Source organism: Poecile atricapillus, chromosome W (genome assembly GCF_030490865.1).
Source record: "Poecile atricapillus isolate bPoeAtr1 chromosome W, bPoeAtr1.hap1, whole genome shotgun sequence".
Classification (NCBI taxonomy): domain Eukaryota; kingdom Metazoa; phylum Chordata; class Aves; order Passeriformes; family Paridae; genus Poecile; species Poecile atricapillus.
The window spans coordinates 38,690,019-38,712,792 of NC_081288.1; the positions used below are offsets into that span (position 1 = coordinate 38,690,019).

At 38.7% G+C, this 22,774-nt stretch overlaps 1 protein-coding gene across 2 annotated transcripts in view; it reads right to left on the reverse strand.

The window, feature by feature from the left end:
• The window catches only part of LOC131592328 (neuron navigator 3), a 248,044-nt gene that overhangs the window by 104,465 nt on the left and 120,805 nt on the right, over positions 1–22,774 (reverse strand). For both annotated transcript variants that reach the window (XM_058863752.1, XM_058863751.1), the window contains exons 9-11: positions 15,406–15,521; positions 2,820–2,928; positions 624–1,007 (exon numbers count right to left, since the gene is read on the reverse strand). In XM_058863752.1, the coding sequence (XP_058719735.1) occupies positions 624–1,007; positions 2,820–2,928; positions 15,406–15,521 (609 nt within the window). The remainder of the gene's footprint in view (positions 1–623; positions 1,008–2,819; positions 2,929–15,405; positions 15,522–22,774) is intronic.

A 22,774-nucleotide genomic window follows, 5' to 3' on the forward strand; every position in this document is an offset into this window, starting at 1 on the left:
TAAGAATTTTTGAAATTGAAACACAGGGAATGCAGCACCTCAAAGTACCTCAAATTGGAGTACCCCAATTGACTGAGTAAACAAAAATAAAAATTGTAATTTTTCCTCCTGGATATCCTAAGAGAGTAACTGGTCTAGTATTTTATGAAAAGATATTGCTGCTGCTCAAATTATATGCACAGGTGAAAATCTGTAATAAAGGCCCATTACAATGACTATGCTAGACAATATCTGAAGTAGAAACAGAGGTCAGTGCTGTCAACTGCTTTTCATCAGCTGCACCCAATGCCAAACCTACCTTCTCAAACAAAACATAAAAATACCAAAAGAAGACTCATCCCAGAGGAAGCAATACAAAATGATGGTTCACAGGACTACCAAAAATTTCCAGTAAGTAATATTGGAACTCAAAGTTCACAGCAAGGTCGTTTTGATATTAAAGGAGAAGAACAGAATTTGAAGAAAACTGAGAGTATCACTAGCAGGTTTCGGTTTTTTTATGTATTTATATTTAAATACTGCAACTATAATGCAACTCCTACTTGTGTGCCAAAATCTTTTAGAAAAATCCTTCTACATCTACTGATCATGCATCGTTCAAATGGGGAAAAAGCGCTGCTTACCCACTGTTGATGTCATCAGTCCTCAGGCTCTTCCCAAGAATGTCTCCATCACTCATGTAGCCACCAACATCAGCTTCAGAGGATATGTCCAAATCACCACTTCCCTTCTCACTCATGTCAATCTGTGAGATATTTCCAAGGCGAGAGACAGCTGCTCGGCGAAGCGGGGTGGTGTACATGAATCGAGAAGGGTCTGTGTGTATGAAGCGACTTGCACTGCTGCGAGGATAACCAGCACCCAAGGATGGAGCATCTCCTGCCTGCAGGCGAGGACTGGCCTGCCCCAGCCTCCAAGTCACAGGGGTCGATCGGCTGGATAAGCTTGGTATGCTTCTGCCATTCACCTCAGTTGTCACAGTGCTGTCAAAAGTTGTCTCCAGTGTGCTGCCAAATGGAATGGAGAAGTCAGTGAACTGTGCTTTCTATGTTCCTGAGAAATCAAGAAAAGTGAAGGCTGGGGGAAAGTGTATTTGTTTTTAAAAATTCTCAGTGTGCATGTGCTTTCACCATATGCATACATGTGCTTGTATATGCCCTCAGTACTGAGACCAGTCCTGTTTACTACTTTAATCCATGATCTGGCTGAGGGGATCTTGAGTACCCTCAGTCACTTCACCAATGACAGAAAGTTGGGCAGGAGTGTTGATCTGCTGGAGGTCAGGAAGGCCCTGCAGAGGGATCTGGACAGGCTGGATCAATGAACCGAGGCCAACTGGATGAGGTTCAACAAGGCCGAGTGCTGGGTCCTGCACTTGGGTCACAACAACCCCATGCAGTGCTACAGGCTGGGGACACAGTGCCTGGAAACTGCCCAAGGGATAAAGGAGCTGGGGGTGCTGGTGACAGTGGCTGAACATGAGCCAGCAGTGCCCAGGTGGCCCAGAAGGCCAATGGCATCCTGGCCTGGGTCAGCAATGGTGTGGCCAGCAGGAGCAGGGAAATTGTTACCCCCCTTTACTCAGCACTGGTGAGGCCACACCTCAAATTCTGCGTCCAGCTCTGCGCTCCTGGGTACAAGAAAGACACTGAGGGGCTGGAACATGCCCAGAGAAGGGCAACAAAGCTGGTGAAGAGCCTGGAGCACAAGTCTGATGAGGAGTGGCTGAGGGAGTGGTCTGGAGAGAAGGAGGCTCAGGGAGACCTTATCACTCTCTACAACTACCTGAAAGGAGGTTGCAGTCAGATGGGGGTTGGTTGGCCTCTTCCCCTAGATAACAGGTGATAGGACAAGAAAAAATAGCCTTAAGTTGTGTCAGGGCAGATTTAGATTAGATATGAGGAGAAGTTTCTTCATGGATAGGGTCATCAAGGACTGGAACAGGTTGTCAAGGGAAGAGGTGGAGTCACCATTACTGGAAGTATCTACAAGACTTGTAGATGTGGCACTTTGGGACACGATTTATTTATTATTTCTTATTGGATTTGGCAGTGCTGAGCTAATGGTTGGACTTGGTGATCTTATAGGTCTTTTCCAACATAAACAATTTTATGATTCCATGATTCTATAACCTCTACTTTGGGAATGATGCCAAACACCTGATATCTTAACCAAAATTAGAACAAGATAATATTGACCCTAGAGGCTACACTAATCTGTGCATATGATTGAAGGTGCTGTGGGAAAACTATTTTGGTGGAAAATCCACCATATGAGTGTGTGACTTAGTGTGATTGAAAATAATCAGATGCATGCAATGCTTGAGACATGTTTTGCGTGTTACAAAATTAGCAGAAACCCTAGGGATCAATCAGAAGGTGCTGGTTTATCCGTAAAAAAATTAAAAGGGAGCTCATGTGGGAAGAAAAGGGAAAGAGAGGAAAAAAACAACACCTGGAGAGCTGAAAACTGTAACACTACACCAATGTGTCTTTTTCCCACCACTGACATATTTATTTTTACATTTGCATTTTTCCTTGCATTTGATCTCATCCCCAACATCTACTTTTAAAATTACCTAAAATAAATTTTATTGGCTCCTAAGTAAATGTATATGAAACCATAACTGTCTTTGTGAATGACTGTATAAGACAGTATAGTATAGTATAGTATAGTACAGTATAGTACAGTATAGTATATTAAAGTCACATGCAAGTTGCTAAGGCAGTTTAGTGTCATAGCTAATTTTCCCGTTCAAGTGTCTCATTAAAACTCTCCCATGGTGCATGTTTTTAGTAGTCTACACAAAACCAGCATACCTGTGGCTTATCTGGGTCCCTCTAAGGCTGGACATGGTTTCTTCCAAATTCTGCCTCAGGTCTGCAATGTTCTTGACGGTTCTCATTCTTCTTGTTTCAGGGTCTTCCCCTGGAAGAAAAGAGTAAAACCAACAAATACTTTATCATGTGAGCTTATGAGGTTGAATAAAGTGCACATGTGTATCCACAGGTGAGAACGCACACATATGACTGTAAATAGGGCTGTCCCTTTAATATTTTACAAAATAAAATTTCATCCATTCATTAATAAAACTCATATACTTATAAATAATGTGGTATATAGAAAAACCCACTGAAGTATCTCTGTAAAGGCCCAAATCTATTAATGAAACTCTGATTTACAGTGTTGAGATTTTTTTCCTCTGTAATCAAGGCATGACGCAGCCTCAGACCACTTGATACATTATAAAGTCCCTTTTTAGTCCTTGACATTTTATGTAACTCTGTAGGAAAAAAAGCCACTAAAGTAAACTTGTGTCTGGAAAAACTGGGATGACTCTTAGAACAATTCTTCAGTATTCACTTAACACCCAGGCTATTTCAAAGTACTCCTTAAGTAAGGCACTTAATTAAGCAGCGTTCCTGGACTGCAATGCTTTCCTGAATAGGGATATTATTAATTTGGGTTAAAATAAAAAAAAACTTCTTGGGATGCAAATATAAGCACATGCATCATTTCTACAATTACAGGTTTCAACAGCCTTCAGGAGCCATTGTGAAAAGCTAGTCTCATATCTCAAATTATGAAGCTTTCAGAACTTCAGCTGGAACATCCTGAACAATTTTTACTTTATACAATTAAAAATAAATTTTAAATAAATTTTAAAAAGAAGAGATGTTATAAAAGAGAGACATAACGAACCTCGAAGAAGGCTCCAGTGGTCATACACAACGAAATAGAAATACAGGTTTTCTAGCAAATCCATAGATCAAGGAAGTCTAATTCATTTTACTTTTGAACAGTAAGAGAATTGCAAAAGAAATTCTGTGACAAAAATCTCTGATTTGTTCAAGGCTAGTGTTCTACTTCTGATCACATCCTGTATCTGTTGCTTGTAATGAAGGGTGGCAAGAAGCATAAGGATTAGAGTTACATGTAAAATGCTGAACTTTAAGTGCAAATAATTCCTTTTTGACTCTATCAATTACAAATTTCACATCATATCTCACAGACCTTCTGCAGCCAGGTCCTATTGCCCAAATAGTATGCAGGCTGCTAAGAAAAATCTCAACTCCTGACATGAAATGGAAATAAATTACTTCATATATATTCCATATAAGCTATAATTCTTCCTCAATAGGCAAATGATGCATTGAACTAACCACCATAACCTGCAGTTGTGGCTTAATGTCAAACCAGCTTTCACAGCAATGCCGTTTTGAGGTTTTCCCATCTACTCTGCCCTGGTTGTGTCTTCTGTCCTCTTTGCTGCAGCCAAACAGTCCTTTGAGAAATTATGTTTTCCTCTTGTATCACTCACAAAAAATTCTTCAGTGTTTTAATGATGCTAATGTCTATAAACGTCTGGTTTGACACCATGGAACTGACAGTGGGATCAACCCCTGGGCAGGATGGAAACAAGAAGTGGGGATACAGGCCCTGCACAGCTGCCAAACTCTCTTCTCAAGCCACACCCCAAGGCCATGCCTGTTCACAGTATTTAGTTCCATAAAATAAACTACCTGTGTACATTTTTACATGAAGTGCCTTGCAGGACATGAGTGTTCACAGTCACTGAAATTACAGCTGTTCCTGGGTTTCAAGCTAGACATGTTCGATTAAGCACTGGCAATCAATGGATACCATCAACTCTTTGCAGAAGTTTCTGTACAATCCTGGAGATTCCTGCAAGGTAAACAGGCTTATGGCCAGGCTAAGCTGAAGACATCTACATCCTGTTACACTGAGACTGCTTTTTAAAGCCCGGATAATTTCCAGGCACACTGTCCATGCCTGTCTCCAGCCAGTTGTCCGTGGTGCACTCAGTTCCTCACTGTCACTGCTCTTCTTCCCTGCTCTGCCAAATGCATTCAAATTGACTTCCTGGAGTATGTTACATTCCTGCCATAATACCTATATAGGGAAGACCCAGGAAATGTTACCTGCCCTGCCTTGAACCAGAGGTGAAAGAGTGGCTTGTTGGTATAAGAAAATTTTCTATTTACACACAAAGACAAATTCAGTGGTCTATGCAGGCAGAATTAAAGGCAAAGCAATACTTTGCCTTTATATTTATTTGAGGAACTGAATACAATTCATATTTTACGGTGACCTTGCCCTTTTCCTTCCTTGTTTATCAGTCCTTCCTTGTCAGTTGTCCTTTGTTGTATGTTAACATTGCAAATTCTTGCAGTGAAAATGACAGCAACTGTCTTTTTTAATATGTATTGCACAGTAAATGGCATAACAAAGCCTTGAGGTATAACTGCAATACATTAAATAAAAAGGTACATATATGGCAAGCTGACAAAATATATTTTCACAGTGAAGAATACTTCACTTTCAGAAAAATTATACCATAAAATTGGTGTTATTCTATCCTGCAGAGGTGAAAAGCTTGAAACCTCGTCTCTTCTGATCTCTCAGTGACACAGAGGATAATTTCAAAAAATTTCCATCAGTTTTAACTAAAAAACAAGGTAAAACTGAAGTTTTATTTTATTAATGTATTACATAGTACTATTTAAAAAATTCTCACACTAACTGTTAGAGTTGTTTAAAAGGAATTGTTTTTTTTTCTTTCCATCATTCTCTAAAGACTATATCACTGGAATCCATGATGACCAAGTCAGAAAGTGTAAATAGTTTAACATGACAGGGAAGAAATTTTCTGTACTAAGTACAAGATCCAAGGTTTTCACGACAGTACTGACTTCCCATCCACATCAAGCCTCCTTCTGTAAAGAGAACCATAAGGATAATGAATATGTTTATTTTTCTGAAAACTAGCTACACTATGCCTGCTAGTGGAGACACTATGGTGCTTATTGCACCAGCATTGGGTTCAAAGGGATTTCAGACTTCTCTGGGTACTGTGTTTCTTATAATACAATACACTGCCATCTAAGAGTCTGGCCATATTTGCTGAACCTAACATATCAGGAAAGCGCCCTGTCTTGTTATCTCAAGTGATTCTGGTTTGTACACTAAGAAAAATCCATTCTGTTTCACACATGGGGAAACTGGGATAAGACTAAAACCGGGCTAACCTGAAACTTTCTGTCAAAATTCTGTTCCTCTTACAAGAAAGGCCATTTACTCCAACCATTCGTAGCTTCTTCATTTATATTAAACATGAATACTCCAAAATTTTGCCTATGAACAGTGAATCATTATTCTCTCAGTAAATTTCTGGAAAACACATTGATTTCTTCCACTGTGTGAGATACATTCACAGAAAATCAAAACAGACATTTTACAGGAACCACTAGATACCTAGGCCAGACTTTTACATTCACATTTCTGATGCTCACGCATAATTTTACATTCAATAATACTGTTCATAGTAATTTTTGTTCTTCTGCACATGTAATCGCAGCTCAAAGCAAATGGGAGAGTAATTCCATCCATTAAGCAATTCCATCAATTGTCTGATTTGAACAAAAGGGTTTACAAAAAATAAATGTTTCCCCAGAGAATTGTCCACTATTAGATATTAACTCAGAAAGGAAAATGCCAGTTTTACTCTGCAAGCAGGGAAACTGAGGCTTACAAGAGAGCATGGATTTGTCAGTGACAAACATCTGCAGAGGAGCAGAGGCAGGTTAGAGCTCAGTCTCCTGTGCTAGCAAGCTTTTGATCTCTAGCAGAAGCCCTTTTAACCTACTGGTACAGTTTAATAATAAAAACTATGCATACAAAGAGAATTCTTGTTTCTTTCTTGCTTTGAGATGACAGCTTTTTCCACTACATACACTGCAAAAATTTTGTCCTTAATATTTAACACAATCAGGGCTAACATATGTACCAGCAAGGGGCTCCAGGCTGGACACATGGCACATAACCTTCGAAAAGCAAGCAGCTACTTCAACCATTTAACTGGATGAAGAACAAAGCTTTGGAAATGAACACTTTGAGCACTCTTATAAAGGGCTGAGAGATGAAAAGTAAAGCCAGTAACACAGAAGCCTTTGAAGCATCTATGGCTGTGGACTTCAAATACTCACTGGCATGCACAGATATAGCAAAACTGGCTATTTAAGTGAAACAGAAACCCTTGCACTCACAATTCCACATGTAGGGGTGCAGTTATCTGCAGGAGGGCTAGAGAAGGGGGAAGAAATACTGGAGGGACAGTTTTCAAGAAGGCTGAGATATGTTTTATCCCACTCAAAACCTGGATTTGAGATATCAGTTTCAAATTAATGAGAAAAAAACATCATTAAAATAAAATTATTTAATAATAAGCTAATAGCACTTCAATATTTCACCTTATTTTTTCAAAAAGCTAAACAAACTATGTTCAGTTATTCAAAGGCTGTTGCTACCCCTGGACCCATCAAAAGCAATTTAGACCTTTGTCTTCATTTCACAGTCTTGAGAGGTAATAGTAAGCAAACAAAGAAGAAATGGCTAGACCCTATTTTTGCATACTACTGCAAAAAAACCCAGTTCTGTCTTGGGAAATCATTGTCAAGATCAAAAATGTGCTCTGTGCAGATATGTGCTAACACTTGGGTCTCCTCCTGCCCTTCCTGATGTCAAGCCAAAGTTAACTTACCTAAAATATCAGTATAAAGGACCTGTTCTAGGTCACCCAGCATTGTTATTATGACATCTTCATCCAGATGTGCAGTCCCCTCACGCAAGCAACCTTCCTCCTCCTCCTCTGCCCAGGTCCTGCTGGGGAAATGGGATGTGCAGGATGCATTTTCATCATCGGACTTTTTGCTCTCCTCATTGTCAGTCTGAAAGCCTTCACCTGTACGCGGGTCTCCTGACCTCCTAGATGTCCTGCTTCCAGCTGGTGGTATCCCCTGAAATGCTTGGGGTGTGGTGAAGCTGGAGTGGCATAGGGAGTGCACTGACTGCGAGAATGCCTTGGACAGGGAGCCTCTGCACCCAGCTTCTGCATCCCTCTGTTGGTAACTCTGGCTGGACTTGGAGGCGTTTCCAAACCAGTTCTCCCTGTATGAGTATCGCCTCTTCTCCCCTTCACTGATGAGCGTGAGATTGGTTAGAGACTTCTGCTTCTGAAGACGAACACACCCTCTTCTAACCTCCGTGCCTTTAAACACTGACAATTCAGCAGATCGCTGCATCGTTCCGGCTGCTGCTTCACCTCGGTTAGATTTCTTATTTCTGAGATGGACAGCAGCTCAATTCCCCTGGAAGGTCCGGGCGGTGCTCCCTGCATCGCGGCACGCTGCACACCCCAGGTAGCAGCACATACTTGCACTCGCAGTGAAAGCACAGCTCACACATGCACTCTACCTACTGTAAGGGACGAGACAGGCACAGTCATCTTCTTTAAAATTACGCTGCTGTCTCTGCTAAGCCACTTCTCGTCCGTCACATTAATCTGCAGTATTTACAGTCATTTTCACTTAGATTTCTCTCAAGCAGAAGAGAGTTGATCAAACACTCTGCTCCAGCACAGAAGTAATCCCAAAAGCCAACTGTGTTTTCCCCTCTCCATCCAATCAGCAGTCTCATCGGAGCGGTGGGCCTGCATCTCTTTCTACAGCTGCTGCCTTCTGAAATCCAAAGTAGGCGCAAGTACTGTCTCGGGCTTTTCCCTCCCTCTCACCAGCTCATGACTGATCCTAGTGCACAGCTCTTCACTTTAGATGGGCTGACACAGAACTGCAAGTACAGCCTCCACGTCAGAGCTCAATAAAGAGCCAAAATTAACCACTGAAGCACAAGCCTCCCTACATTTTAGTATTCAACCTGCATTCCCAGATATATGACTCTTCTCTGCTACTGCAGTGAATGCTGCTGGCTGCCATGGCAGCAAACATCCTGGTGAATTAAACTGGAGACACAGAAGCCTCTGCCCAGTTCACAGTGCCACAGGTTTCAAGACACAGCTTCACCTGAATGGGATGCTACAGTAACAGATCTAGCTCGTGGTCAAATCCTACTTTTCCCCCAGAAAGGTAAGGATGAAAAACTATTTATTCCATATCACTGTTACTCCCTATGCAGGAAGCTAAAAGCAGACTTGCAAAAGGACCTTCAGTCTTGCAATTTCTGCTCTAAATTAAGAAAATATAATTTAAGATCATAAGACAACAGAATTTGTCTGGTAAGGTGATTCATAAAAGGAAATATTTAATTTCTTTCTCCTTAGAAAGGTATCCTGTTTGCACCTCTGTGAGATTCAGAGGCTAGTATAGAATTAAAAAAGCTGTAAAAAATCATTGTTTCACAATATTCTCCAGAAAACCCATTAATAGAGGCGCAATTTATTTATAAAGCAAATCCATATTTTATCTGAACTAAGTTCAGCAATTTTGAATGCTATTTTTAAATTCATTATCCAGAGAGAAAGAAGACTTATGCTTAAATGTATGTCTTTTCTCACAAAGAAAAAGATATTAGTCCCAGAAATAATGGAAAGATGAACAAAGAAATAGCTGAATTTAATTATAATTTTTTAGATACAAACTTTTTATCTAGGGGAAATTAATTTCAAAAAACATTATATAGAAATATACAAATAATAAAATTGCTGTATAAAAATAAACTGCTTTAGTCAGTGTGAAAATATGCTCATCTCAAGTCTCTACCTGAGAAACCCTGACAGACAAATAACCTTTAAAAATGCCACCCTAAGAATTACAAGCTGTTCACATATTTCCTGTATGAATAAACAGATGTTAACAGAAGCCTCAGTGTGTATTTCTTGCCTTTCATTCCTTCAGTTTACAGTTTTTGAAGATACACAGGAGAAAATTCTTGGAAATTTCAAAGGAAAGGTACATTTCTTCTTAGATGACTCTCAGAAACACAGAATAACTCAGAAAAAAATCAGTAGCCTAAATTAATGGTGGTTTCCCATATTAAAGCACTGATGAATTCCTAGAAAGACATGTTCCACATCAAGAGGTACAACTCCCATCCCCACCTATAACACCACTCAAAGAGGAGACAAGAGGAATGGTCTGTCTGTTCGAGCTCGAAACTGTCCCAAATATTAAACACCTATCACCTTGTCAGCATGGAAACAAAAGACAAGACTTCTGTGCTTACTCACAGGGTCTGCCAGCTGCAGTAACATATGGCTGCTTGGAGGAGTTTCATGAGTGTGCTGGTGTCTGCCTGCAGCAGAGCTTGGTCTGGTGTGGATGCTGATGGGGTCTCAGAGCTGGTGTGCTGCTGGGGCTGCCCCAGAGCTCCAGCACTGCCTGCAGACTCCTGTGTTGGTGTGCACTCACAGTGCCATGTGGCTGTCCCAGCCTGCCCAACACGCCTGGTTAAGCTGTGGTTGTTAGAAAGTCCTCACAGAGAGGTATTGACAATAGAGAATTTCAAAAAAGAAGGGCAATCTTGCTCTTTTCACATTAATAGGTTTTATATTCTGAATTTATACTAAACTGTACTCTCCCTTGTTATGTTTTGAATTAACAGGAAGGATGATGATTTTTAGCTCACTTGGTCAGATCACAGTGATAATAATGCCAAGGTCATTGATCCAATCCCTATATAGATTGAGTTTAAGAGCTGGACTAGATGATCCTTCTGGGTCCCTTCCAGCTCAGACTCTTCTGTGATTCTGTGATTTGGCCCTGTGATGACAAAGTTCTCTTGATGATTGTCTTGGAATCAAGAGAACAGGCTCTTTTCCTACCATAAAGAACAAGTCTGAATCTCTCCCTGATATTTCAAATCCATTAATAACTTCCCCACCTGCCCTTTCATACCCCACCACCTGCAGGCAGTGACTTGTCTCCATGGTAAGCTGTAGGCAGATGTGGACCCTCTCTGCCTCCATCCAGGCTCCCAGTGTGCGTGGCTGGCCTCAGGAGCCCTTCTGGGCATGGCATAGCCCTTGTGCTAGGGAAGCAGTGCACAGCCACTCAGCTCCAGCACCAGGGACCACACACAAGACTGTCAGAACTGGACAGGCACTGTCAGTCTTCTTTCTAGCTAGGAGCAGAAAAGGTTATGTCAGGGGCTGAAAAATGTTCACCCAATGAGCCCCACCAAACTTCACATGGGGTGCTGGCAGGAGGTGTCACACCCCTCCAGGCAGGATGGGTCACTGGCAGCAGCACAGTGCAGTGGGCCTCAGTGTCCCTGCTGACCTGTCACCTCTCCCAGCTGAGCTGCTCATTGCAGCCCAGCCTCAGCAGCACACAGGTCACAGACCATCATACCAAAAAGGGAATGACACTGGACTGTGTAAGAGCCATGTGAGGATAGCTGGCAGCTGCAGCATTCATCTGCTTCATTTCAAAATACATTGAAAACACAATGAGTCAAATGCTTTTATACAGAGGTACTGAGGCTAATCACACAACCTTCATTCAATCACACCTTCCTGTGTACAAACATTTTACTACATCTCTTAATTACAAAGTAATATGAACTTTTCTCCCATTAATCCCATTGCCTCACTTGGTAGACAGGCCATTGTGATAATTTCCAGATACAGCAGATACTTATTTATCTTAGACCAAGTCCTCAGTAGAAAAAACACTGAATTTATCCCTGTACTTTACCACATCTCTCTGCAGGGTGCCATTTGCCAAAACATAAAATTGCAATGTGGAAAATTCTCCAGCTTATTTATTGACAAATAACTTTCTAAATCTCAGCCCTCCATTTTAAAATGTTTAGATATAGCAACCAAAAAATACATCTTTCTAAGCTAAGAGGGAAGTATAGGAGACAGGAGGAAAGCAAATGCCATGACAGCATTATTCCCCAACTACCTCGCAATTCAGTGTGTTCTCCAAACACCAAGCAGGAATATGTGTACGTCAAGAACAGTTTAGGGAACTTCCTCAATCCATCAGTCAGTGTAACATATTACTTTATTTTTACTGTCTCTTTCATAAAAGGAATTATAAAATTATTTTAAGAACTTGTAATCTTTGGGCAAAATTTGCTGTCAGATAAGACTTTCTTTGAAGTCTCAGTGGATGGTTTAGAACCCTACAAATGAATTATGTAATAGATCTGGAAATGCATAAGATTATGAATCTCTTCAGCTAAGCTTACTTGAAAAAAATGTAAACTATTCCTGCATGTATTAATTAACTACTTCTTAAAGGGAACAAAAAATTAAGCACAATAAACATAAATATTAAAATTTGAATGTTTTTATGCTAATCTTGCCATTGAGATAGGCCTATAACTTTTAAAAGTACTGCTTCATTTCTGCTTCATCCCTCAGATTTTTAATTATTAGTCAATATTTATAAATTAATGAATAATTACTTAATCACACACTGCATTAAGCTCTTAGGACATGCCAGCACTTGTGAAAGCCAAATGTTATCACTGATTTTATAAAATAATACTTTGTAGTTTCTGACATGTACAGTTTACAATGGATTATTAACTAATTAACTTACTGACATTCTTCTCCAATAAAGTTGCTGCAGAAGGTGATTAATGTCACAGCTACTTTAAAAAGAAATAGTTGGTAAGAAAGTCTGAACAATTTGTTCCCAGCCATACCAAAAATAACAACAACAAGACTGGATTACTTTATTGGTCTTTCTTCTCATTATAATTTTATAATCCTGTTTATAAAGGTATATTCCAGTTTTGTAGAAACTGAGTGGATAGATACTGAGTAATCTTGTTGAGGCAAATGGTACATGCAAGAAATTGTGTTCTTACTTGAAATGAAGAATTGTTCCTTATTTAGGTGTCTCAAACTTCTGTCTGGGATTTCCTGGACAGAGGTCTGAACACCTGTGTGCCGCATGAGCAACAAGCCCACCAGACACAGAACACTCCAGAACTACTCCTCTGGTGTCTCATGCCTACAAACAGGGCTCACTCAGTGAGAGTACCAATATCACTGAAGCTGTGCACACAGAGGGGATTCAAGGTATGCAGGACAACTAAAAACTGCTCTAGGTGTGCTCTAGTGCTGATCTGCATGTGCACTGTGGAAACCCTTGGGGCTCCTCTGGCTGAGCTGTGGAATATTCAAAGAGAGAGGAAAAAAAATAGGAACAAAGTCTGAAGCACTTCAGATCACATCTAGAACAAATTCCCACCAGTGACATGGGAACAGATTTACAGTAGCTCTACCAAGATGCAAAACTGGCTTTAGACATAAGCCATGTATATATTTACCAAGAGCAGCAGATTATTGGTGACAAGGTGAAAATAAAGAAGTTGTCCAGTTTATCAGGACAACCACAAGCCACACTTCTGAGTTCATGCCTACACCAGCCTCCCCCTCTCCCTTGTCTTCCAGCACTATTCTCTTCTCATGGCCATGCAGGTAAAACCAAGTAATCACTTGCAAAGCAGTGGGCAGGAAACAACCTGCTTGAGCTCTTACTTTACGTTTCACCAGCTCTGAGCTGGAAGACAGGAGAGGCTATAAAGGTAACCAGCTCCCTTGGAGGAGGAAGATTGAGCAGAGGAGAGCTGAAAACTCCCTCTACAGATTCTTGCTTTACTTTCTACTTTCACATCACCACTATTTAGACAGTAGCAAAGGGATGTAAACTGCCTTGCTGGACACAGAAAGCAGAGCCATGACTTTTCACCACTACACCAAGAAAATTAACTTGGGTTTGGTTCCTGAATTACATCAAGAGAATGGTGCCTGGCCAACCACTCCTAAATAATTTTAAGATTATTTTTTTCTGCATCCAACTTTTGTCTTTATAATGGAGAAATCTTGAACCAGACACACTTAAAGCATTAGTTCAGGTTCGATTGCCTCGTATTTCTCAAGAGTAGATTAGGAGTTCTGATATGAACAGCTTGGCTGGTTATGGGAGCAGCAATCTTTAGCCAAAAAGCTATAACAAACAGAAATGTACAAATATACAGGAAGTAGAGAAACAGTTTATACAACAATATTGGCAAAAATATTCTAATCCTGAGGATGTCAGCCTTAGTTCTAAATATTTGGCACTTTAAAAATAATAATGATTAATGAAGTAGAAACAAAATACAGGTGGGACAGCACTTTACGAACACACTCCTCCAAGCTGTTTAGTGATTTCCACAGATGTTCACTCTTTTGCATTATCCTTACTGATCCTTATTGTTTACAAACATATTGTGCTAGGATGGTGGCTACCAAGTTTCAAAAGAAGATCAAGATAATATAAAGATGATGTCCACCCATTGCAACAGTTGACAATTCCAGGAAAAAGGTAATATCAAAATGAAAGAAACTGGATTCATCACTTAATACCCTGAAAATAGGTGACCAGACCATGGAAATTAGCCTTGCCTATCTCTTTGCTACTACTGCTGTAATCCCTTGATCATATAAGAGTAAAGATGCTCTTAAGTAAAAGAATTTAACTGTCCTTCCTCATAGCTAATCCATCACGGAATTCTCCTCTGAGCAACTGTCACATGAGCTTTTATCCATGCAAATCTAAAACCAGAATCACCAATAACTGGTGATAACTCATCCACACAGACAATTATTCAGCAAATATAGTATTTGATCCATTTATTCCTTGTGCTGATAACAGTTAAATATGAGTGACACACCTCTGTTTCCCTATGCACACAGAAAATCACTGACCACATTTTCCCAGTGGTTCTGCTTTACAGCCTGTTATGACAATCAACAGCTAATGCCAAAATCTACACAATCAAATTAGAAACATCTCTGGTGTCTAGTTTTCAATAAAAGGTCATCAGACATGATATTCTGTTTGATCATTTCAGAAGGTATTGAATTGTTTGGGTTTTTCTAGCATCTCTTAATTTGTGGTGTTTCAATTAAACTCCATATACATATATATATATATTAGACCAAGGAGTCCAATTTCTGGAATAATTAAAAATAATTTTATATTTTAACAGGTATGCATCACCTCCAAAGAACATTTCACCATGTTTCAGAGTGACATATTTATCACAGAAGCTGGCTGTGCAAATAACGGATGTTAGAAAACTTCCAAAGGGACTGAGACAAACCAGGACAAAACCTTTTTCAGTATGAGTCAGCTAAATGTCAAGACAGTCCCCATAAATCTTGGGCGTCTGATTTCCCTTCTGGTGTAAAGATAATTTTAGACTGATGTGTCAAATTAATACTTCAAGTGAGTTATATCCTGCTTGAGAAGAACCACATGACTCGTAAATCCATCTGAATGTTAAAAATTTGTGGTAAAAGGCCAAAACCATAGGTAAAACCAGTGAGACAGGATATCACCTTTTATTTTTGTAAAATTGTAAGAGTAAGGATGCTAATGAAAAACAAAACAAAGCAATAGCAAAAATAAAAATAGATAACAGTGGATTTGAAGCACTAAATATGCATCACCTAAATTTTTTATGTATTTAACACCACTCATGATTAGAGGTCAGAAGTATTATTTCAACCCATTACAAAGCTCCTGGTAAGAAACAGATGTAAAGAAGTTCACAGTCTTCTCCTGACTTATTGTTACTCACCAGATATCTCCTCTAGGCACTGTTTGGCAGTCTTACTAAACGACAAATCCATTTTAGTAGGACTGGTACAGGAGTCAGTAGGTGGTAAAGAGGTACTGTCATTTTCTGAGAGAGTTCTGAAATCAAGCAAGAAGATTGATTATTATTATCTGTCGTTCGTGTACTCATGGAAAAAAAGTGCTACTTGCAGCTCCATCTAGAATCATATCACTATAGGGTGAAAATACAATGTTTGTGACATTCTTATTATGGTAGTTTAAGTTCAGCTACACAAATGTACAAGCAACTACGCTTGCTTTCTCTCTCTCTCTCTCTCTCTCTCTCTCTCTCTCTCTCTCTCTCTCTCTCTCTCTGGAGGAACAACTTATAGTCCATTCTGTGAAATTTGAAGCCATTTTCTTTCCTCATTTTTTTTATTGTTTTTTGCCAGATTTTTCAAACAAATCTAATCAGAATTCATTTACATTGGTTAAGTCACATTGCTGCACATACATAAAGGAAATAAAAACTTGTAATTGATGAAATATTAAGTGAGAAAGGCCACGAGGGAAAAAGCTTATGCAAGACTGGATGGAAATTTGGCCCAGATATTTAAATCTATGTGCAGCTTCTTTTGATAATGTCCCTTATATAACCCTGGGGAATGGGATAATACAAGTTTTGCCATTAACTTTCTAACAAATAGCTCATATTTTCTTTGAGGGTATATTTCTGTGAATATCAATGATAATTATAATGGGAAACCCTCATTGAATACAGTTACTTTCTGTTATATGAAGGTAAATAGCAATAAATACAAGAGCACACTGATTATAATAAAAAAAAATCTCACACACCTATTGCCTCTTCTTAAGGAACAGCTGTAGAATCTGTTTTACACTGGAACTGCTGAATTATGACATCACCAAATAACAACATGTGTACACAGTAAAAGAAACACATCTGAAGATAAAATAGCCACTTTATGAAATAAAATTTTAAAAGATCTTCTGTTAGAGCTTAAGTTCTTCCAGCTTTCTTGACATTAATAGCAGTCACTCTTCTGATTTATTAAAAGACTGGTGAAATATTTATATCCTGATTTTAAAATGTGACAGTTATAGTTCAATTTTCAAAACTCACCATAAAGTGAATTGGATCATTGGAAACCATAAAGTGTTTCCAATTATCAATTAAACTTAAAAAACAGACATTTAACTGTGTGATGTATCTGTATTTTATAAATAAAACCCATAAAAACAGCGATTTATCTCTCAAAATAATTTTATAGCAACTTATTCTATAAAATAAATTTCCAGTTAATGCTTTCTTTAAATTTACGGAATGGATTTGTTCAGTAATTCAGAACAATAGATGAGGAAACAGGTGTCTGCACAAAGAGCAGCACAAGTACAGACATGGTGGAATCCATTGATGAGAATCATTCAACTCAGAAACAGAGAGGTAAATTTTGCCTGAACAGATGCATTGTTTTCTTACCAATTTCTGTACTTTTGAGATGCTGGAAACAGACAACTGCTCTACAAAAAACTGTTTCTGGTTCTTGTCTGTCACACACTACTGGAAACACAAGCTTAGCACATGTTGCAAGGTTAACTATGTCCTGCCAACCTTGAATGTAGGTTTTACATTTGATGCTCGAGTGAAGAGGCTCCTAAGTAAAAAAGGAGCTCACTCTATCCCTCTGCAGTGAACAACTCTGAAATTCCACAGTCCTGCTTGCTTTCCCAAAGGGCTTTAAATTGTTAAAATTTTGATTGTCTGAGGAAACAACAGAAGTCTCATGGAGGACGATGGATTTCACAGCAACCTAAGTCCTGCTTACTTGAGAGAAGTGGTTATTTGTTGTGGAACAGAAGGACTAGAAAGCACCAACCCTTGGGCAGCTGCCATGGAGATACTGCAAGGAGGGAACAGTCAATACGTCTCACAAATAGTTCTCTTTCTACAAGGTCTTCAGGGGGCTGCTGGCTGCCAGCACCTACACACCAGTTCTGCCTTTTCATGCATGATGGCCAAGGCCCTGATTTTCTCTGGAATCGAGCTTAGCTCAGGTGCACTACGAATGGTGAAAGACTAGACTAGGGGTGAAAGATTTCCAGTCAAAATGATGTAGGATTTTGGGGCTCCTGGGGAACAAGGAGGCCTAAGGTACACACTGGGTACCTAAAACTTTAAGTTGCGTTGCTGTGGGCCCATTGTGGGTTGTGATACATTGGACCAAGAATATAAATGCCTCTTCCAATGGGAAATGAAATTATGAGCTTTGTCTTCTATACTTTCGGCTTTAATGTCTTTCTGTGGGATGTATTAATCCCATGAACGACTCAAGTGATTGCTGCAGGACTGCAGCACAGATTAAGCTCTAAGCAAGTAAACAGCAAATTAAGTGATCTTCTCATTAACCTTGCACACTGGCCTTAATGAGTGATCCTCCATCCTCTACCTATTCACAGCCCACTGCCGTAAAAATAATTAAATTCTTGCATCTCTCTTGATATCAAGAAAAGGGAAAAGAATTTCAGTTTAGTCAAAGCCAGCCCAGTGGTATTTCTTCCAGTGCTGTGCATCTACAGTGCAGGTTAGTTTAGGCAACCTTCATGAAAAACAGAATAATCTGTTTCTATTTTAATCATGGCAATCAGAGAATATATTTATCCCCAGCCAACTGAGTTACATGCTACCTATTTGTAAGAGTATCAAACTCACTTAATGGGACATATCCTTCTTTCAGTCAGACCTGCACCAGCTTATTCATTCTGATTAAAATGAGCCTGTATGGGGTAATTAGGAACAGAATTTGAAACACTACTTAATAAGTGGTTTCTAACACCGTCAGTCATTTCCTGTCTCTAACGAAATAACCAACCTTAGATAAACACAGATAACATCAAAGATTTGTTTGCTTTTTAGTTGACATTCCAAAAGATATCAGATGAATATGATGGCATTTTTCCAACATCCCTCTGAGATGCAGTTGTCTTGAATGTGTATCACTGTCAGCGTACAGACTGGCAGGACCACGTCTGCAATATGAGCAGTTCCATCACCCATGTTCAAGAATTGTGAGTTCAATTGGGAACAGATGCAAGGAAGGGCTACTGGGATGTTCATGGGGAAGAAGAAACCCTTCTGGGAAAAAAACCCAAACAAACCAACAAAAAAAACAGGCACAAAACCAGGAAGAGTTGATTTGGTTTAGGCTCACAGAAGAGAAGGAAGGGGATGGGATTATTCCCACATGTATTTAAAAAGAGCAGTCAAAGAGAAGGAAAACACCTTTTTCAGTCAAAGGACAATTAATCAAATATGTGTTTATAACCATTTCTTCAATTATTATGCTTCTTCCCATCTCTTAAACTAACACCTCTACAATGAAAACTTTAATTGCACAATTACTTGGAAATCAATCATGGAAAAATGGAAGGATTTGTCTAAAGACCATGTATTTGTTACAAGTAAAACTGGGGAGTGGCTATCCTTAGTGCTCCCTATGACTGCAAACCTTTGGGAGTGACTGTTGCTTTATTTTTACAGCAGCAATGTAAATAACAGGAATCAATAAAGCACTGTAGTGTGACTTCGAGTTCTCACTTTATTGAAGAAAGTGTGTTTAGCAACGTAATCTATTATTAACAAACACAATTACTGAACTAATCTTTTTTTCTGCAAACTTCATTTCAACTCCACAATCAATGACACAGAAATAGCTTCTGGCCATTAAGACTGGACATCAATCAGTAGGGCTTCAAGAAACCCTGCACACGTTATGGTTGCAGGATCCTTGAAGTGTCGTATAGTTTTTTCCTTAAGCCTGTATAAAAACATCCTGAATAGACATCTGGAATTGAATTTCACTGAACTTCAGAGATAAAACCAGATTATATCCTCCTTCCCATCTGTCACTTCTCTGAACATCCTGCTCACTCTTGAAGCTATGGCCTAGTAAAAGAATTGTGTTAATCACCATGAAGTAAAGGAGTTGGGAAGAAAGTTTCAGTGACCAGTAACACGTTCATTTATTACACTGATGTGTTCTTTTTTTGACCTATCTATTGAATACTTTAGTCCCTACAGAATCATAAAGTAATTGAGATCAGAAAGATGTTTTAGGTGCCATCTGGTGCAATGACTTTCTTAAACAGGGTCTAGTCACATTAAGTTTCTCAAAGCCTTGATTTGTTGGATCCTGGGCATGCCCAAGGACAGAGATTCCACAACTTCGCTCCCCAGCCTGCACCAAATGTTTCACCACCCTCAAACTAAAACCATTGTTTTTAAACTTTCAATCAGCACCTCTCCTGCTGTAACTTGCATCTGTTACCTCTTATCCTTTCACCCTGTATTTCAGAGAAGAGTCTGGCAACATCTTCTCTACACCAATATATGAAGTAGCTGAAGTTACCAGTTTCTTACTCTGCAGGGACTAAAGAAGTGCCAAACTGGTATTTGTAGCACAGCATTAAAACAGAAAGAATATCTCTGCAAGGCTGCAATTCAGCCACTGCTGAAACTTCTTCCAGATGTTGCTATCATCAAACTAAAACTTAGCTGAAAAAATGTAAATTTAAGCAATGCACACATAGAAGGGCAGCTCGGGATGATGAGTAGTCAGCTAATTCTCTGCATCAATTTCTATACTTTCAGTATTTCAGGCAGTAAGCAATTCCTCAGCAACACAAGCCCTGGGATTTGAGAGCTTTAGATTCTGTATCTCTGCCACGGGAAAGAGACCAACTATGCCCCTACAGTGGTTACTGGAGGAGCTAATAAAATAAAGCTGAAGTGCAGTATATGCATCCAGTTACAACCCAATGTTCTCCTACTGAAATTCAGTAGGATTTCTTTTTTTGTCATTAATATACCTGTTTTCCTCCCGTTTGCACTGTAGCCTAGTAAGTATTAAACTTCTGTGTTACTCTTCTCCATTTGAAATTTAAGCACTACTAGCAAGACAGCTACATTCTAAGGCCAATTTCAATACAAGTTTAAGGGACTCAGGAAAATGGCACAATTTCCAGCCTCCTACAATTCTGTTTAAGTAGAAGAATGTGTAATTTTAAGTAGTCACTGGTATACTTTAAACGATTATACAGTCTCTTATACCTTCCTACTGTATTTCTCTTATCAAGCTTTCTGGGAAACAAATGACATCTTCTTCATAGAGTCATACATCAGTTGGACCCTGCAGTCAACTTGAGAGGGGACACATGGGGGCTGTAAATAATATATTCAAAGCCACATTTGAAAATAAATAATCACTTTCTGGTAGAATTGAAGAATTTAAATCATACCCATTTAGATAATTTCAAATGTAACTCTGACTGTTGCTGTTAAACTTTGAAGAGGTTATAATCTCATACGAATTTCAATGTCAGGTGTTTAAGAGGAATAAAAATATGACGTGATATCAGATAGGGAAAAGCACCAAGACTGCAAAGCTGAATAGTTCAATATCCCACTTGAGAACCTCCCAGTAAAACAGTATTTTCTATTTACTGTCCATTAAAAAAATACAGACTACTTGAAAACATGACTATTAATAGCTATTATAGGTTTGCATTACTTAAGGAAAATATATGGCAGTCTAAAAAACCTCCTTGGAATACCTCCTTTTCCTCACAAATCTACAGTAATATCCTCTTGGTTAACAAAAAATATTTCAATGTGTTCAATATTTCAATTTCATTCCATGTGCAGGTATAACCAACAAATCAAGAAAGCACTAGCTTACTTATGCTTGTGCTAATGGTCTAAATAGATGAAACAAGTATATTACAAGATTCTGAGAAAAGCACTGTATTTTTACTACATTTTATTGTCATTTATTAGAAGGACTGAAGTTCAAACTCACAGAGCACAGATATTCCTTGTAGCTGGCAAAAAAAACAACCCTGTTAGTCTAAATGATAATCATTGTTTACTAACTCATATAAAGCTGTTAAAAAGAACACTTGAAACTTCTGTGTGGTGATTATTTGTGGTGATTGCTTTGAAAACAATTAAGTTGAAGAACAAAAAATGTAAACATAGTACCCCAGCTCTTGCTTATTTCCGCTTACCATATACCCACAGAAATAAATATGCCAACTCTGAAAATTTGAATATTTTATCCTTGGTTGTATTTATATTTTTCTATTAAGTCATTGTGTAGTATTACAAAGCCACCAAGATTTTTAAGAAATTTAGTTACTGTGTATTTTTTAGTCAGATTCTGCACTCAGTTAGAGAGATACATATTGAAGTAACCTCATCAAAGTCAGTCTTTTACTCTGATTTTATGGCATTTTGAGATCAGACAGTGGCTCTGAGAATTTTAATTTCATGTGAGATTTTACTTCAAATACAGTGTCCTTTGCTGTTTGTTTGAAGCAAAGAGACAATTATTAACAAGAAATATTACTGGAAGATGCATGCTTCTATCACCCTTTAAAATTCAAAATACATACTGCTTCAAGATAAAGCTTTAAAAAAACCTAAGACATCTCCATCATGCAATGAAATGGCATCAATAAGCAGTAAAATAGCCATTAAACAGCACATACATCTGAATACAAAGCATAGCTCCTTTTCCTCTCTCCTTATATATGCACCCCAACACATATGTAAGCTGTCCCATGTACCACACTACAAATCCTCTGCACCACTGTGGTTATTCCAGATAGTCACATGCATATTAAGTGTGTCCAGTGATACATCTAATTGAAACTCAAGAGGCTCCACTGCATATTAGAATAAATATAACCCATACTGAGCCTTTTCTTCCTTCCATATGATTTTCTGAATTTATCAGTCACCCAGATTGGTTTTGAAGCTATGTTTAGTTGAGTGTAATGATATATATACTTCCTCAGAGTCTACTTCATCACCTCTTTAATCTTTAGCCAAGATTATTCACAGTACTAGTCACTAACAAAAACTGGCAGTATATTTTACTTAATAATGTATTTGTCATTTTATCAGATGTTAAATTTACCCACAACTGTAGCTAAAGCCCTCCAACAGCTGACATCTGAAAACATTATTCAAATCAGCCCATCAATCTTTCTACAATCTTTTTCAGTCTTCTGAGCTGTACAACGAATCTCCCAACTTCTCTTCAACTGCTCTATCAGATAGCAAAATAAATTCAGAGAAATGCTGGTACATTTAGCTGTTCATTCGTCTTTTCCAGAGCCTTGGCCCTCTGAAGTGTTTTTATTGCCTGTAAAAATTAACTGCCTGCAGGGAGTTCATCTACACCTATTTCATGCAGAAAACTAAACAGGAAGAGAACTGCAAACAGCAACTTTTTCTATCTACACAAACTGTTGAAATATTTTTGAATAAGTTTGTATATGCTTTTTTCTTCAAATATCCACCAGTACTG